At 38.9% G+C, this 19,416-nt stretch overlaps 1 protein-coding gene and 1 long non-coding RNA gene across 6 annotated transcripts in view; one reads left to right on the top strand and one right to left on the bottom strand.

Annotated features, from left to right (window-relative positions):
• mybpha (myosin binding protein Ha) overlaps positions 1-19,416 on the bottom strand; it is a 39,872-nt gene that overhangs the window by 19,367 nt on the left and 1,089 nt on the right. Inside the window, exons 1-6 of one of the 5 annotated variants that reach the window (XM_057830047.1) lie at positions 16,480-17,263; positions 15,968-16,027; positions 15,815-15,874; positions 11,588-11,722; positions 10,638-10,805; positions 22-110 (exon numbers count right to left, since the gene is read on the bottom strand). In XM_057830047.1, the coding sequence (XP_057686030.1) occupies positions 22-110; positions 10,638-10,805; positions 11,588-11,722; positions 15,815-15,874; positions 15,968-16,027; positions 16,480-16,528 (561 nt within the window). In that variant the 5' untranslated portion in view covers positions 16,529-17,263. Of the gene's footprint in view, positions 1-21; positions 111-10,637; positions 10,806-11,587; positions 11,723-15,814; positions 15,875-15,967; positions 16,028-16,479; positions 17,264-19,416 lie in introns of those variants that run through there. The other 4 variants (XM_057830048.1, XM_057830044.1, XM_057830045.1 and 1 more) reach the window with 4 other exon arrangements.
• Positions 2,397-4,846, top strand: LOC130912168 (uncharacterized). Its single transcript, XR_009062560.1, has 3 exons — positions 2,397-2,462; positions 3,809-3,860; positions 4,187-4,846. It is a non-coding gene; the product is annotated as an uncharacterized LOC130912168 (long non-coding RNA).

Below are 19,416 nucleotides of genomic sequence, written 5' to 3'. Positions count from 1 at the left end.
GCAGGATGAAACCGGGCTTACAAGGAACGGAATGACCAGGTTGATATGCTCGCCCACTTGCTTGACAAAGCGCGTGCGGAGCTGGCGAGGAATTTTGATCTTGGGCCGGTCTGCAACACATGAGACATGAAAGTCCATCTTTAATTTAATCCTTTATCCATTTTCAAGTTCATCTCTTGTGCCCGTCTGGTCTGCTACACTCTTTGTCACATGAGTGACAGCTAATGTTGGGGTTAACCACATGATAGTGAGTCTGCAGTCTAACTACATTAGCGAGGTGTATTTTGACAACCAGGTGCCCGGGGGTCACGCAGGCTCGAAATAACACTTTGACACATTCTATTTACATCGTGAGACCATTCGATGATGCAAGTGCATTAGGTGTTCAAAGATGATGACTCCATCTACAGTACGTATGCACAGCACAGTAATCACATAATTTACAATATAGAAACCAAGAATATTGATAATTTCAGCAACAACATTAGTTAATCTGATGTTGAGTGATTTTTTTTCATGGTAAAATTGAAGCCATTTTCCCCCATAATTCCAAGTATTCATTTAAAAAAATACAGTGGGGCAAATAAGTATTTAGTCAACCACTAATTGTGCAAGTTCTCCCACTTGAAAATATTAGAGAGGCCTGTAATTGTCAACATGGGTAAACCTCAACCATGAGAGACAGAATGTGAAAAAAAAAAACCCTGAAAATCACATTGTTTGATTTTTAAAGAATTTATTTGCAAATCATGGTGGAAAATAAGTATTTGGTCAATACCAAAAGTTCATCTCAATACTTTGTTATGTACCCTTTGTTGGCAATAACGGAGGCCAAACGTTTTCTGTAACTCTTCACAAGCTTTTCACACACTGTTGCTGGTATTTTGGCCCATTCCTCCATGCAGATCTCCTCTAGAGCAGTAATGTTTTGGGGCTGTCGTTGGGCAACACGGACTTTCAACTCCCTCCACAGATTTTCTATGGGGTTGAGATCTGGAGACTGGCTAGGCCACTCCAGGACCTTGAAATGCTTCTTACGAAGCCACTCCTTTGTTCCCCTGGCTGTGTGTTTGGGATCATTGTAATGCTCAAAGACCCAGCCACGTCTCATCTTCAATGCCCTTGCTGATGGAAGGAGATTTTCTCTCAAAATCTCTCGATACATGGCCCCATTCATTCTTTCCTTTACACAGATCAGTCATCCTGGTCCCTTTGCAGAAAAATAGCCCCAAAGCATGATGTTTCCACCCCCATGCTTCACAGTGGGTACGGTGTTCTTCGGATGCAATTCAGTATTCTTTCCCCTCCAAACACAAGAAATCTCCTCCAAACACGAGAACCTGTGTTTCTACCAAAAAGTTCTATTTTGGTTTCATCTAACCATAACACATTCTCCCAGTCCTCTTCTGGATCATCCAAATGTCCTGGACGTGTACTGGCTTCAGCAGGGGGACACGTCTGGCAGTGCAGGATTTGAGTCCCTGGCGGCGCATTGTGTTACTGATAGTAGCCTTTGTTACTGCGGTCCCAGCTCTCTGTAGGTCATTCACTAGGTCCCCCCGTGTGGTTCTGGGATTTTTGCTCACCGTTCTTGTTATCATTTTGACACCACGGGGTGAGATCTTGCATGGAGCCCCAGATCAAGGGAGATTATAAGTGGCATTGTATGTCTTCCATTTTCTAATAATTGCTCCCACAGTTGATTTCTTTACACCAAGCATTTTCCCTATTGCAGATTAGGTCTTCCCAGCCTGATGCAGGTCTACAATGTTGTCCCTGGTGTCCTTCGACAGCTCTTTGGTCTTGGCCATAGTGGAGTTTGGAGTGTTACTGACTGAAGTTGTGGACAGGTGTCTTTTATACCGATAATGAGTTAAAACAGGTGCCATTAATACAGGTAACGAGTGGAGCTTCGTTAGACCTCGTTAGAAGAAGTTTGACGGCCAAAAATCTTGCTTGTTTGTAGGTGACCAAATACTTATTTTCCACTCTCATTTGGAAATAAATTCTTTAAAAATCAAACTGTGATTTTCTGTTTTTTTCCCACATTCTGTCTCTCATTTTTGAGCTTTACCCATGCTGACAATTACATGCCTCTCTAATCTTTTCAAGTAGGAGAACTTGCACAATTGGTTGACTGAATACTTATTTGCCCCACTGTACACTGTAAATGCTAACATTCAAATTAATTAAATGTGATAAGTGAACTAAACTCAATTTTCATCAACCTGTTGTGAACACTACTTTTAAATAAGTAAGTAGTAATTTGGGGTTGGAGAACTTGCTTAACTTGATATATCCCAGTTAAGTCAAATTAGAAAAAATAATTTCTTGTACCCAGTGTCCTTTGGGCGTTCTATCAGACATGCGCAGATCTGCCCTGCCCACTTCGCGCTCTTTCCAACACCTTTCTCAGTTATTTTCGCCATTGTGGGTTTACTTGTCCTCAGCACACTGATTTGGTAAGTACATATTTTACTCTTTTGTAAACCGTCGATTTGTCTTGTTGTAGTGTAGTAGCCTGTGTGCTGCCAGGGAGGAGAAGTGTCAATTACATCAAATATCACCGCTAGCAAGCATGCTATATGACCGTGACAGGAACCTCATCATTTTCAGAAACAAATGTAGACTACAGTTTATGGTAGACTCCCATTTTATGCCGGCCGGCGTTTTGAATTCTTGACAGACGGGGCTCGTAACGTTTTTAGGCGATGGGAGAGGTTTTTAAAACCGATTTAAAACAGTTACCGAGCGGTTTTAAGTTAGGTAGACCGAGGGGAGGTTCGCTTCCTGTTTTAAAAATAAAAACACTAATTCTATCGTTAGCGGGTGTTTTATTTTGTGAAACTAACAGGAAGTGCCTTAATCACTACGGCTAGCTTGAGTAGCGCCGAATTTGCACGTTGTGGATCTAAACGGCTACTTTCTCACGTAAAAATGTTAGAAATGTCGATAAAGTGATTTATTTACAGAGTTAGTGCTAGAATTATGTCAGCTTCAGCCTATTTCGGCTCAGGTAAGAGCTAAATGCACAGTCAGACCTTATGTGCGCCAACGTAATCGGTTCTTGCGTTGGAGCAGGGGTCCCGAAACTACGGCCCGCGGGCCGGCCGGATACGGCCCGCCTCCACAATTGGTCCGGCCCCCTGAACCCCCCCCCCCCCCCAATAGTGTTATTACTTCCTGGCTTTTTTCTGTGAAGAACCCAGACAGGGTTATTTGGTTATTATCTATTTAATTAATTGTGTTATTATTATTCATTATTATATGATATTATATTATGTTATAATTATTTTTATTTTATTTTGTTCCAAGAAGAATTCAGAAAGGGTTATTTAATTATGGCTTTCTGAAAAACAATAATTTTTTTACATTTAGGCACTGCTGCAATCGTCACACTTTTTCTGTTACAAATTGACCCGGCCCCTCATCAGAGAAGGGAAAAGTCATGTGGCCTTCACAGGAAAAGGTTTGGGGACCCCTGCTTTAGAGTGTTTGTCATCTGCCCTTCCATTTGCTTTTCTTCATGTGCAGTGCTCCCCCTCCATGTTTGATCAAACTGCACTGATAATTTGAAATTGTTTTAAAATGCATTAATCGCAAAAATCAGAGGACTAGATCACATTTCCCCCTGTTATTTCACCACTTTAACTTTGGTCTAACCTAATATCGGAATACAGATAGAAAGAGTGCAGAGATCACACTCGACGCCATAACAACCTGGTGTGTTTAAGGTTGGTCATTTATGTGCCTATATTTTGAAATTGTTGCCTTAATTTTGTGTTCTTTTTCACCATCCCCCAATCAGGCTGAAGCAAATGGTCAAAAGTCCACACATACCTCAGTCTCAGCAATTACAGGTATGTTTCATACACTGATCAATGAATCATTTAATATTTGTATTTGTTTCATGGGTTGGGATAACAAACATGCATTAATGTTTTTACAGATGGATTAAGAAATTAATTGTACATCTCAATTTGAATGTTCAAAAATAATCAATTACGTTAATTTAAAAATAACTCATTGTTAAACATTTTAGTTTGTGAATATTAAAATAATTTATTGCAGATTTTAATTTGTGATTAAAAATAATTGGACATTTTAATTTGTGACTGTTAAGAAAAAATTTAACTTTTTTTTTTTCTAACAAGTTCTCAATGCTGAAATTATCATGTCTTTTCAGGTCAACCAAAGCAGTATTCTCTAATACAGTGGACTTGCAAGTACTGCACATTTTCTGCTGAAAAGAGCCTACTTGCTTAAGCATTACCGCTTAAAACATGGATACCACACTCGGACATCCCTACTCCCATGTCTTCATAAGGACTGCCTCTGCACATTTAAATCTTTTAATGCACTCAAAGTACACCTATCGACATGGCACTCTCAAAAAGATGCAGGCAAAAGTGGAGAAACTGCATTTGACCGTCAGTTGTGCAACTTTGTGGAGCCCTGCTCAGGAGCAGACTTCTTTACCCATTTGCGAGGACATCTTAAGCTGAGGCAAATGGTTACTTGCCCATATCAAGACTAACTTTCAGAGCAGTATTTATTCGACCTTCACTGCACACAAAAGCAAAGAAATGTGAAATGTGTTTGAGCCATAGTGTGGGTAGGACATTTGTGTCTAAATCATTCAATCCCAATAAAAGTTGCTTTAATAAAAAAAAACTTATTTTTAATCAAAGAAAAAGAACCTTTTGCAAAAATATATTTTTTTGAAAATATATATATTTTTAAATATATATATTTTTTATTGACGTGTCACTTTTTTTAAAGGAAAAAGTTTAAAACTTTTTTTTTAAAGTGGAAAAAGTTTTGAACGCATTTCTCTTTTTCTTTTTGAAGTGGAAAAGGTTTTAAAGGCACTTTTTTTTCGATTGAATCATTTTGACACAAAGATACGACTTCAACGCTACTTCCGACATGTTTGAGTGGCAGGTGACTACACCAATGGCATAAAAGAATGACTAATGGCCACCAGGGCTCCATCGAGCCATCGGACTCTGCTCGAGTCCAAGCCGAAAATAGGGCACTGGTACGGGGGGGTGACATCGGCATCTCACCGGAGTGCCCGCGCTGGTATGGTGCGCTGCTGCTTAATGTGATTCAAGAGGGGAACTTCACCCACTGCCCTGACGTGACGGTTGGCAATCGGGGTCCAACCGCAGTGTCGCGACGCGCCGGTATGGGAGTGGCCGACGAGTGGCCCGACACTAGCCTGCCCAGTAGCCCGCGCCGGGAGCCCCGTCGCTTCAGCTTTGAATGAGTGTCGTGTCAGTCGCGGGCCGTCTACTCAACAGCCGGCCTCCGCGCCGGGGTAGTGATATCGGGGTCCGCCAGTGTGCCGCAACAGGGCACCGTACCATCGCCGGCACACCGGTGAGATGCCGATGTCACACCCCCGTACCGGTGCCCTATTTTCGGCTTGGACTCGAGCAGAGTCCGATGGCTGGATGGAGCCCTGGTGGCCATTATTTTTGCTTCCTGCTTTTATGCCATTGGCGTAATCACCTGCCACTCAAACATGTCAGAAGTAGCGTTGAAGTTGGATCTTCGTGTCTAAATGATTCAACCGAAAAAAAGTGCCTTCAAAACTTTTTCCACTTCAAAAAAAAAAAGTGCCTTCAAAACTTTTTCCACCTTTAAAAAAAAAAAAAAAAAAAAAAGTTTAAAACTTTTTGCTTTTCAAAAAAAAGTGACACGTCAATTAAAAATTAAAAATTAAAAAAAAAAATTTTTTTCAAAAAAATATTTTTGCAAAAGTTTTTTTTTTCTTTGGTTAAAAACAGTTTTTTGATTGAAGCAACTTTTATTGGGATTGAATAATTTGGGCACAAATGTCCTACCCATAATATGGCTCAAAAACAAAAAGGATTGCTTCGATCAAAGAAAACAGTTTCAATGAAAAATAAAGCGTAAATTTCTGAGTCTCAAATATTTTTTCACATTCAAACCTTTTTTTCTACAATTGTTTTTTTTTTTTTTTTTTTTTTTTTTTTTAATTGAAGTGATTTTATTTTGAAAATATACATTTTTTGTTTGAAGCAACTTATTTTTGGATTGAATAATAAAGACACAAATGTCCTAGCCAAAATGTGGTCCAAACGCAGAATTACATCAATCAAAAAAGTTGTTTCAATAAAAAAAAAAGAATTAAATTTTTTAAAAAAAATTTCAAAGAAAAGTAGTTTTCAAACATATTTTTTGACTTACAAATTTATTTTTGCATTCAAACAATTTTTTTTGATTGACATGACTTTTTCTTTGATTAAAAAAATAATAATATATATATACTAATGAAATATTTTTGAATAGAAATTACTTTTTTTTTTTTTTTTTTTTTGAGGAAAAAGCTTAATATGAAATTAGAATTTGAATAAAAATAAGACACATATTCTTGGTAAGATTTTAGGTTTCTCAGGTGTAAAACTCCAGTACACGTTTTGCATTTACTCTTTTAGTGATGTGAAAAAAAACAAGTATCTTGTTTACTGTATCAGGTGTTAAAGTGAAATTTGAATTTGAACTGAGTTGTGTGTTTTAAAAAGAGTTCTGTATTTTTATGTTTATTTTATCACTGCTGCACAGTTTAAACCATGGCACAATGTTGATTGTAGTTCCAGTTTTGATCACTAATATTGTTGGAGAAATCAGAACTGTTAGCTTTACCAGAGCTCAGGCTCATGTTGTAATGGGAAACTAGTTTGACGCCATGTCTTCAATGCTGAGTTAATGTCCTGAAATTATGATAATAGGATCTCGCCTGTTAGTCTTTGGAAATTACAGGATAGGAGTGGACATTGATGCAGTTCAGGTATTATTCAGTAATTTCTGTAGCAAAAGGTTATTTTAGGTACTTATACTTTGTATGAGGTGCAAAATGTTTGCAAAAGTAGGTTTATAATTAATCCACTGATTGTTCATTGATACTGAGCATTAACCAAACACCGTTCAGCCTGCCAGGAGCCAGTGTCTCTCATTAAATGCACTTTTGAGCATTTTAAAGTAAATTTTAATTCCATTGAATTAATCCAATGAGTGTTCTCCATTTATTGTGTTTTGGGGGTCATTACTGTTAGATAATGTGTTTTTAATGAAATTAGTATGTGCAGATGTAATTTCTATTGTGGAATTCTTTTAGGTCAAGAAAATTAAGTTGACCTGAATATGATGGGAGTACTGTGCACTCAAAATAAACAAGTTACTGTAAACCAGTTATTTTAGTTAGTTTGAGTACTGCCAACTCAATAAAAACAAGTGACTATAATCCAAATTTTTTAAGTTAATTTGAGTACTGCCAACTCACAATAATTAAGTTAATCAAATCTAATTCATCTAAGTCAACATAAATTAATTTTTTTAAGGCAGCAAGTTTGCATATATTTTTTTAGTAAAGTCAACTTTTAATATTTTACAGTGTAGTTGAGTTGTTTCCGCTATAGGTCACGTTAATGATGGAATTTTTTTTGTCTCATTTTATATTTACCAAAGACCAGTCCCTATACGGAGGTGTCTCAATTTTTTGTGTCCACTGCACAAACAGCGGAAGTACACCGATTTCTGGTTGCCAGCCACCGCAATCAACATAGTGGGAAAAAAAGCATTCCAACTCACATTTAAAGGCTACATCAGGATTTTTTGACTGTGGGAGCAAGCAGAAGTAACTGAAAAACTTTACAAGCCTCAGAAGAGCACACAAACTCAGCACACAAATATCAGAGGTCAGAAACCCGGGACCTCAGACTGTAAAGATGTAAACACAACATAACACTTTTTATTTATTTATATATTTTATTATATCTGACTAATTGCTCTTTAAAAGTTTAAAACTACATAGTTCCTACTACTTGATTATGAAATGGAAGGTTTGAGGTAACGTCAAGTATCCATGCAGAGACGAGAAAGAGAAGATGCAACCCCTAAAATAGTTTCAGAAACCAGAAAGTCTTGGATGAGGCTGACATTCGATCTCTGAGAAGATGTCATCACATTCTAGTGAAGCAAGCGCTGGCGTGCACAGTCACGTAAAAATGCCACCCTTTAAAATACTGTTTTGGGAAAAAAAATGAATGGATGGCTGAGTATAAGGAATAGCATCCCTCAAATTCATTCCTGTGCAAGCATCAGATATCTCCAGTGCATACTAGATGTATAAAACTATCAGGTTGTTGCTGGGTCAATGACCGAACGTCATATTGCCGTAACCTATCAACATCCTGCCCATCAATCTCCTTGTGGTGTCTAAGTTGCATGTCACGCCATTCCGGAACCAATTTGGCTCATCGTCCTTTCCCTAAGATTTGACAGCTAAGATTACATCTCCATGAAGTTCACCTCCACTTTTGGCCTGAATGCTAATCCCTGCAAATCAGCCCACTTCCCTAGAGAAACATCCAGTCAGCAATCTCACAAATCATCCATTGCACGGTATGTATTTTTAAATGCAAAAATAAACATGTATTTCTGAAGGGATATTGTCCTTTAATCGCAAACGTGGGGAGCACATGTGATGAGGACAAGTTGGCACACAGCTGAATTTAACTCCCACAAGCCAGCCACAATCCATCAATTAGGCTAGTGTTTCGAAGTTGAGCGGCAGTTTGGTTGCATGACCGCATTTCTCCACTAAATGTTCTGGTTTGTTTGCAGATATATGAGCCCCGAGCAGGAAATGTACTCAGTGACAGTAAGCTGCCCTTCAGAGTCGATAAGTGGGACAAGTTCACGCGGCCATCAAAGTGAGTATATAATTATTTGCTTAAAGCGAGGGAAGCGCAACTCCTTGTAGGTAGAACAAATCTCTTCTTCCTTAACAATCGCTTCATGTTTTTGTGCTTTGATAATAAAACTAAATAAATACAATGAAGTACAGTATAATTTATGTAGATTCTGATACACAGACACAAGGCCTCAGTTTGCAGCACGTCTATAGATGTGCAACTAAATCACGTGGTGTACGGCAAAGAGTAACCATCTGAATTTTTTTGTCGATGACTCATTTCAGTCATGCTTGGCCTTGTTTCTGGATTTGCGGCAGAGCCTTTGTGGACTACCTTTGGGGAACCATCTATGAAAAGCTGCCCAATAGGAGAAGCTTCTCATGACTTGAAAGTTATTCCAACTTTGTAACTGAGAGAAGCACAGAAGGAAAAAGATCTAATTATTTAATTCTGTTGTTACAATGAATAGGGTGGAAAACATAAACAAGACTGACTCTTGCACTCCTCTTTCAAAGAAACTGCAGTACTTTAAGCCCAAACAACTGTTGTGTTTGATAGAACAATATGTCTCTATGCTGCCATAGCAGATTCATGGTGCATTAAGCCCCCGAACTATTTTTGATTTGTCCGTTTTACCCTGAAAACCCCAGTTTACAGATAATGCGCAACCGCTTTTGTTTCAACATAGCCATAAAAAGAAGGTAAGTAATTATATTTATTATTCAAAATGTCTTTCATTTTTAGCTTAGAATCATTAATTGAAGCTCTAATATTTATTTAAAAAAAAAAAGAAAATGACCTTAAAAAATTATTCACTCGCCTATTTTAAACTTTTAAACAAATTACGTCACAATGAAAAATTTGGCGTCTGTAAAAAAGTCAAAGATATCTACCTCATAACTATCGATTAATTGTATTTTTTGTGTTTGTTACTGTCGCATTTTCCCCGATATGTTAGATGATAAATAATCGATCCAAACAAAAACAAAAAAAAAAAAACGTTTAAAAGGGTAACTATATGAAAAAGAAACTCTCAACCACTCCTTGTTGTCTGCGATTTCTGCATCGCGACCCTTGTTATACGACCATGTTTCACCCATAAAATAAAATAAAAATCCGGCTGTTGCCATTCACAACTGTGTCTTGACACTCGGTGATACATGCTACATGGAGTTTTTGGATCGAAACATGGTATGTACGCAATAATATCTCGTTAAATTTGTGGCGTCTTTAATTCTGCTCTCGTGTTTTTTTTTTTTAAATGCCCTCTTGTTCAAAATTTTTCTTCCCCCAGAAAATTGAGATTTTAAGCTTTCAAATTATGTATCACAGATGCATATCGGACAATTTTGAAATTTGGCCAAATTGGGGGCCTCACTTCAAGTCACCTGAGTGTTTTCCGCCATAAATTAATTTAAAATGAATAAGCCAATCTTGGGGAATAAGAGTAGGTTTGGGTCCCAGGAACCAAATGGTAAGTAACGTGTAAGCTAAGCCTAGGTAGAAAAGCAAGATTGTGCTCATTACCTTAAATGACACTCAGGCGTGCAAAGCACATTTCAAGGGCAAACAAACTGTGTTGCATGCCACAGCTATTAATGCTTTAACATGTGAGGAGACTCTGAGCAAGTGGTTATTTGTGCGTTAAATCCTCACACTCTCACTTAGACAGAGAAAAGCGTGACTTATGGCAATTGAAAGCTCCTGTCAGCATCAGATTTATGAAGATCCATTTGTAGACTTCATGCAGCAGTAAACAGCCATCTCCTAGTCAGCATGAGTATTTTCAGGAAAAGACGTAAGTGATAGTTACTAGAAGGTTCTAATAATAATAACTGTTTCTTTTGTAATGTTTTCTCAAAATTCTATCCACACCCATCAATTTGTACTGCATTGCTGGCTGTTACTCACCGACCACCTCACGAATTGGCACAGCCTCGGCGAGCTCGCCCGGCACGCTGCGGCCGCCAGGGTTCACGGCCACCACGCGCACGAGCAGCAGGTCACCTGCAGTCAAATTCTTGATGCAGTAGCGGTTAGCTGGGGTTGGCTCCTCATTCGCTACCACCCAGTCTGAACCTGATGGGACACCACAATCATCTGACTTAGAAATACTGACCAGAGTTGAATCTTTTATAGGAGACATTTATTCTGGAAAATTTAATTTTCCTTCGTTTGTATAGCGACAGATAAAAAATTGTGCAACCTTGACTTCAAACTGTCCAAGTTAAAGATGTTGCCTGGTCATCACGGCGTTTTCTTTTTTCCTTGTTTTTCTGTTCTTTGTGATTCACGAGCCAAAATTTGAAGTCAGAGAATTGAGGTAAATCAAGGTACTGCTGCAGTTTGGTTCCTGGAGTGCCGCTACACCCAACAAGTGTAAAACAGATAGAACAAGTTTCTGTTCTCTGCCGTACTCTAGTAAGAAACAATACTTGATTTACTTATATCATTATGATGAGCTCACCTAGACTTGTGTTTAAATTTAGCAGTGTGCCCTATAATTCTCGCCCTTTATTGACAAAAGTGTGCCATAGAACTGACAGCTAAGAACCGTTTTATATAATACAGTACATCTCTTTTAATGAGTTATTGCCGGTCGACATGCTTTTACAAACAACATGAGGATGAGATTTTGTCGGCCATGACGAAATGTCATCTGAGCAAAGGAGCGCTTCTAAAAGTGGCGTCAGGAGGTTTAACAGCTGCCGCCTACTGCCCCCTGCTCAGCTTTGAGTCACTCTGACCTCTGACACCTGGGGGACAGGTGCAGCCTAAAATGTGCTACTTCCAGCCCTTACAAACACATACACATGCACATTGCCCCACAGAGCAAACAAGTGGTAAGTTGGCGGGCTTACTTCCATCCTTGCAGTACTCTACAGTGTATCCATCCAGGCCAGACTCCCCAATGGTCTCTGGCGTTTTCCACTTGACGGTAAGACTCGTGTCATTTACGTCCTCTACAGACACTTCCAATGGAGCACTGGTGGGAACTGCCAATAAACAATCACATCAGTAAGAACAATTATGAGTTCTGGAATTACTGATAATTAAATCCCTAAATGACAAATGCAAGCCTTCGTGGCTTTGCTCAAATTTTGGATAAGAATCTGATTAGAACCCCATAAACCAGAGTTTGGCAGGCTTTCTCATGCCAATATGTGATAGGAAAAATTTCACAGGGCACCATCAAACCAAAATGTAACCAAATGTACACATGTACAGTATTTCTCAATTCAATTAGCAAATTTATCTGGGGTGGAACAAATCACTTTTGAAGGTAGGATTGGTTCTATTTCTATTGTTCAAATAGTTTTTTTTTTCAACCAAGAACCAGAAAACCTATCAACTACCCTTTGGCTATACGGCAAAGATGCCAAAAACACTTGACTGGCGATTACTCGACTTCAAACTTTCTGCCCAGATCTGATGTTTTTTCCTATTTTATTTTTGCATTGCATTTTTTTATACTCATCAAATATTTTTAACTCTAATATTTATGTATTTGTATTTTTATTTATTTTTTAAAATGATGAATGTTTTTTCCCTTATATTTCTGTATTCTTCCTATTCTTTTTATATTAATCACATATTTATAACTAATGTTTATGTAGTGTTTATTTTTTTTAATGATGATTTTTTTCCCTTATATTTCAGTATTCCTATTCTTTTTATATTTATCAAATATTCTTAATCCTCTTATTTATGTAATTCTTGTAAATGTAATATTTTTCCAATATGATTGTATTTTTCGTATTTTATTTTAGTCATTGTATTTTTTCCTCCTAACATTAATGTAGTTTTTATAAATCTCGTATTCTGTTCGGGTCAAAATGAAAAGGTTTTTAAATTGGGTGTGCAAAAATCAATGGTATTTTTTACTAGGGGTGCAACGGTTCAGTTAGCCCACGATTCGGTTTGAACCTCGGTTTTGGGATCACGGTTTCGGTTTGCTTTTTTTTTTTTTTTTTTTTTTAAACTGCCTTTATTTTGCTTTTAAGAAAATGAAATAAACACTTAAAATGTAAACATTTTCGACTGTTAAAATGCCTCTTAGCTCTTTGGCTAGTTTAGTGACTGACTACTGAAATACACACACAGTAGTAAAAAAGTTACTTGGCAAAGTAACTGGTGTTACTTTTTTTTTTTTTCATTAAAAAAAAAAAAAAAAAAAAAAACATAGCAACCTTTGCTATGTTTGGAGGTCATTTAATGTTCTGAATCAACCGTTAAAGTTGATAAAATTGCTCCCGTTTTTGCATTAGTTCCCTTCTGCATACTTTCGACATGTGAAAATTTTAAAACTGTTTCATCATTTAAAGATAGACTGAAGTCAAGATTTTGCCGAATTAGGAGTATTTTAGATAAATAGTTAGTTAGGTTCACTAGGAAGGTTCACTACAACAGAGCCTTTCTGAGAAGTTTACTGCTCTAAAATGGCGGCTGTTTACTAACGCTACCGAGTCTGTCATTTCGCATGTAGTTCTATATGCATGATATATCTAGGCGTAGGTTGTAGGCTGTTGGCTACAGTCAGGAAATATTGGAGCAACCTAGCCTAGCATCGCGTTTGCTACAGCGTCACAACAAACACTCTTCCCTCTCTGTGTCTCTGACTTTTCTCGCGTCATTCAACCAACGTATTAACGAACGGAGGAAAAAAAACGTAATGCATGCAAAAAATGTACAGATTTTGAACGTAACGTACGGTGTCCACATTTAAAAATCAGTGCTCACTTGTACAAATTACGCCGAGACCGTACAACTTGACAGGTATGAATTATAGTGGACTGTCACAGTTAGGTAGTAGCACTCTGTAGCACGGGACGTCCAACTATCAGTGGTCACGGTGAAACTATGTGCTTTAACGAAGTCATCTTCGATGGCTTTGTGTGCCATTTCATAAATGTCGGGAAATACGTTGTTGGAGAAATATGTCCGCGAGGGAACAATGTAACGCGGGTCAAGCGTTGCAAATAAATTAACGATGCCCGCCGTGTGTTTTCACTGGTGTCATCGCTGGGGTTGTCCTGCTCTGAGAAAGTGATATCTGTGTGTGATGCCGGCTGAGGTGCCGGAGTCATGTTATAAGTAGAGATGTCCCGATCGATCGGAATCGATCGGGTCCGATCACGTCATTTTCAAAGTATCGGAATCGGCAAAAAAATATCGGCCATGCCTTTTTTAAATATATATATATATTTTCTCAAATAAATCGTTTTCTAATTGTATTTAGCGTTACAGACGTAATATGTTTCACTCCTCCAGAGTCTTTAGTTTAGGCTTAAGGTAGGGTTATCAAATTTATCCTAGTAACGGCGGTAATTAATTTTTTAAAAAATGTATCACGTTAAAATATTTAATGCATGCGCTGCACGACCCACTCACGCATTGTCGCGCTCAATCTGTAATGGCGCCGTTTTACCCATATAGAGAGCTAAAAGCCAGCGTAAAATGAGTAGAGTGAATTTTGGCAGCCTTTGGAGCCTTTTTTTAATTGGCTAAAGCCTTACAATCCCTCTCCCTATGATTAGAAATACCATGGGAAGCAATGTGGGGAAGCAAGGTAGCAATTGATCTTTAGCTTAACACCTTATATTACTTGCCAACGCAGAGAAGATATATCAATTGGTAGCACTACGCACAGTCATGGTTCCACTTCCCATCATGCATTTGGGCGTGACTACAGTATCATTTACTGAAAGCTCAACAAATACACTAGATGGCAATATTTAGTCACAATATACAAAGTCACAAGTCTTTCTATCTGTGGATCCCTCTCACAGAAGGAATGTTAATAATGTAAATGCCATCTTGAGGATTTATTGTCATAATAAACAAATACAGCACTTATGTACTGTATGTTAAATGTATATATTCGTTCGAGTTTTATTTATTTTTTTCTTAATGCATTGCCAAAATGTATATGATCGGGAAAAATTATCGGGAATGATTGGAATTCAATCGGGAGCAAAAATAGCAATCGGATCGAGAAATATCGGGATCGGCAGATACTCAAACTAAAACGATCGGCATCGGATCGGGAGCAAAAAAATATGATCGGAACAACCCTAGTTATAAGGGTTGCCATTAGCATAGGGAACAAGCGCTGAGCAATGCTTGCAAATTGTTTTTTTGTTGTTGTTTTTTTTTCAATATTTTCTCACCCTCTGCATTGTAGTCCACGGGGAAACCGAAATGTTGCCACACCGCAAATTGGAAAGAAGCCAGTGGTTCCTCAAAATTTGGTCTCTCCACTCCTCCGCTCACCATAGCTTTTTGTTTTCTTTCTTGTTTCACCTTCACTTCGCTCATAAGCGAGAGAGTGCGTCACTCGGCTTCTATTACACAGGTGCTTGACAGCGATCGGACATTTACTTGCGGCGGGGAATTTCTCGACAGCTGTGCCTCACGTCACACACAGGCACACAGAGCTCGACCAATTCATTCCACAAGCGTTCGGAATAAATTAATTGCAAAACCGAAAAGGCGTGGTTCATAAAGGCGTATTGAACTGTACAGGGCGAACCGTACGGTTCGGCTTTAACCCGCAAACCGTTGCACTGCTACTTTTTACTAATCCAAACTTAAAAATTAGTCAATCTTGACCTGAAAACAATATACTGCAAAGGTTCAGTATTTTATGGTTGAGTTAAATCACAGATCACATTTAGTCCACTTAAAAATGTGGACAGATTTCGAACAGAACGCAAAGGATAAATTTATGATTTATCTTAACTTGTTGTATTTCCCTATTTTTTTAAAATCTATTGAGTATTTTTTTTTAATCTTAATGTTTAAGTTTCTAAAATTCATGTTTTTCCTTTTCATGTCAAATTCATGTTTTCAATTTGATCGCTACCATCCTTTCCCAGTCCAAATGGATTGGAAGGCTATCACCGTCAAAAGCAGTCAATGAGTTAATAAAGAGACTGGGTTCAATACTTGTTATTGTCGTGTGCCCTGCAGCACACAAATGCACATAACATAAATTACTGGATTTAACAAAAATAAACACTTACATATACACTACTGTGTTTTTTTCATAATTTTATGAATAATTTTAGCATAAAAACAGAAATTACCTGCAGGAGGTGGGGGTGTAGGAGCCTTGGGAGGCTCTTCAATTGGAGGAGCAGCTCCTGCTGAAAAAACTTCAGGTTGGCGTTGATTAAGACACAAGCATTGTGCAGCCATGAACAGCTGCTGAGATGAAGCATGAAGCAATTACAATTTACCATCTGCAGAATTGTCTGAGGCAGGGACTGTGATGTCGCCTTGAACAGGGGGTTCAATAGCTAGTAATAAAAAGGCATTTAGAAGATGCATTAGTAACTTTTTACACAGCTTTGATCCTGTTAAAGCAAGGGCATAGGTTTGGTCTTGACATTGGTAGGGACAATGTAACAGCATAACCTTTATATACACTATTGCTGTGGACGGGGCATTAATAAGACCAAACAGATTAGGTAAACGAGGGTCAGGGCTACTTTTCTCACGAATATGAACCAAATAACTGATAGGCTAAATGATCTATGAAAATTAAATTTGTACTGACTTTAATGTGAACTGGTTCAGTGATAAACTGTTCGTTTCCAACCTTTGGTTTGGAAAAACTACACCAGAAACCTTTTTGAAACTTCCAGAACAAATGCCTGGATTTTATTAGCAAATTTAAATTGCAATATTTGAAAATAATTTAAATTATATTAGCATACACAACAAAGACAATCTTTTTAAAATCTCTTACCTATCCAGGAATGCAAAAAAATAACATTTGTCTTAATACCACTCCACATTGCCTATCTAAATAAATATATTAAATATACCTAAAAAACTTCTTAGTCAGGGAGTAGCAAAAATGGAGCCTTCCTTCAGGTAAAACACTACTGCTTTTGTCAACAAGCATCTCTAAAGTGCTTTAGTCGGTTGAGCAATTATTACCTTGATCATGATCAATGTAAGATTATCTGAAAAGATGTTTGCATAGACTGCAAAAAAAAAATTTTTTTTTTAATAAATCCATACATTTTAATTAATAATTGAAAAGCACTAATACGTATTTAGTTTCAAAAGTATAAAGTCACAACATGCTCTCGCTTTCTTTCCTTCTAAACCAGGCCGTTTAAAAGAAAAGCACCAGCATGTGGTTTTTTTACTTTGACTGTCAACACTTTCCTGTGAAACACAGACCTACTGTCACGAAGAGGACAGAGGAACCAGTTGCGTATCGCAGACACAGGACTTTATTGATGTTGACAGGCAAAGGAAACAATCAGGTCAAGCGGTAATGGACAGTTGACATGCTAGCGTATGCTGGAACGCTGGCGACCTGACACTGAATGCTATTTGTTTGTGCCTTATATACTGTTCTCAGTTGTTCTTTGAGACATATGAATGAGTGTGATGCAATATGGTGACACATGACAGAACAGACTTTGTGATGGAAGCCTGATGCAATAAGCTAGTACATGAGCGCATGTTGAGCGCATGTGACAGCATCCTGTGACCTCTCTCTCTAAAGCAGGTTTTGTTCACGTTTTTATGGTTATACAGTTTCCGGCAGAGTTCACTATATTTCTCACAGTTTAATGCAATGCTAACTCTGATGCAGGTCGGACTTTCAGTAGCAAAATTAGTGGTGTGTTGCCCACCTTTACAACATTTACCCCTTTCCCACTGGCCAAAAAACCCATGTCAACCCACTAACAATCGGCTTTTGGTGGCAGTGGGAAAGGTGCAGCAACCCGCCTCGACCCGTGTCAATCAAACCGCCAAGCGACCCGCGTTAAAATCACCTTGGCTCTGATCGTCATGCAGTGTGAAAGCAAAACCCCAGGTCACCAGTCAACACCCTAATCTACGTGGTGACGTAGGCTCTTACGTGATGCATCATAAGAACGTGCCAGTTGCCTCCCATTTAACACGCCCCACAACCGTAGTTAAGTCGATGCTCACAACAAAGCTAGTAGAAGAAGAAGGAGCCAGTAGCGCACCACATTGAACAACATGTCCCAGCATTGGAAAGATGATGAAACCTGCCAGCTCCTTTCCATCCGTGGAGAAAGGAGGCTTCCATGTTGCTCTGCATTGTTTACATCCTTGAACTGAATGCATTCGGTCCCACTTGTCGACGCGCATCTTAGCGTGGTGACGTCACGTAACCTTACGCACGGCTGAGGAGGGGTGCTTAGGGGGTACTTATGCCCCTTTCCCACTGAAACTAGTGGGTCAACGCGCGTTTTTTCCAAGCCGATGCAACCCACTAGCAATTGGCATTTGGCACCTTTCCCAATGACAAAAAAAACCCCTGTGTCTTTTTTTTGTTTGTTTGTTTGTTTCACCCGTCTAACCCCCCCCACCCCTCCTCAGCCGTGCGGTTACGTGACGTCACCACGCTAAGATGCGCGTCGACAAGTGCGACCTAATTCATTCAGTTCAAGGAAGTAAACAATGCAGAGCAACATGGAAGCCTCTTTTCTGTTTGTGTTCTCTGTTTTCATGCTTTTTACTGCCCTCAAAATGGTCGAAATGCAGCAAAGGATCAGTGCTCTGCTTGTGCTGAAGTAACGTAGGCGACGTGAATTTTGGTTTAGTGCGCTACTGGCTCCTACTTCTTCCACTAGCTTTGTTGTGAGCATCGATGTAACTGCGGTTGTAGGGCGTGTTAAATGGGAGGCGACTGGCACGTTGTTATGACGCATCACGTAAGAGCCTACATCACCACTTAGATTAGGGTGTTGACTGTTGATCCGGGGTTTAGCTTTCACTCTGCATGACGATCAGAGCCTAGGTGATTTTAACGCGGGTCGCTTGGCGGGTTGATTGACACGGGTCCAGGCGGGTCGCTGCACATTTCCCACTGGCACCAAAAGCCGATTGTTAGTGGGTTGACATTGTTTTTTTGGCCAGTGGGAAAGGGGTATTACAGTGGCTGCAGCTGTCCGAAACAAAATATTAATAATATCCCTCCACTTCGAACTTGTGTGCGTGTGGGGCAGGGTCAAGTCATCAGCCAATCCAACGTGCATTTGAGGAAAAAAGTGAAAGGGGGGTAAGACTGAACATAATGAAAATAATTCACTTAATAATCGTAGGGTCAATTCTATCCTTACAACATATATGAGGACAATCTAAATGACCTATACAACTGAACTCATAATGCAAATAAGGTTGCGTAAATGTTGGGGGGGTTAAGCAAGGGTGTAGGTTTGCATAGGGACAGTAGGGACATAACACTAGCAACTTCTCTGGATGCTCAAATTGTCCCCACTAAATTTTTAACCAACCTTTTTACATTATATAAAGATTTCAGAATTTAGAGTGTCTTCCCATATGTTGTAATGATAGACTGGACCCTACTGTTATCAAGTGAATTATTTTCATTATATCAAGACTTACATCCATCCCTTTTCACTTGGTAAATGTGCGGTCCATTTTTTTCCCTCTCAAACGAAGGTTTGGTTGGCTGATGAGTTGAAGCGCCCCCCCCCCGCGTCCCGCCACAAAGACACAGACACTTACTCACACTTCCCCAACAGATTCATGTCAACAAAACGCAGCCTCCTCTGCCCCGTTTGGAGAGGAGGGATATTAGAAGTTTCTTTTTTTTTTTTTTTCGGCCAGCAGCAGCCACTGTAAGTCATGCAAAAAGATGTCAATGTTGTGGAAGTAGGGGAACCACCAC

The sequence above is a fragment of the Corythoichthys intestinalis genome, chromosome 2 (assembly GCF_030265065.1).
Source record: "Corythoichthys intestinalis isolate RoL2023-P3 chromosome 2, ASM3026506v1, whole genome shotgun sequence".
Lineage (NCBI taxonomy): Eukaryota > Metazoa > Chordata > Actinopteri > Syngnathiformes > Syngnathidae > Corythoichthys > Corythoichthys intestinalis.
Note: the sequence above shows the minus strand (reverse complement) of the source record. Positions and strands in the feature narration are given on the sequence as shown.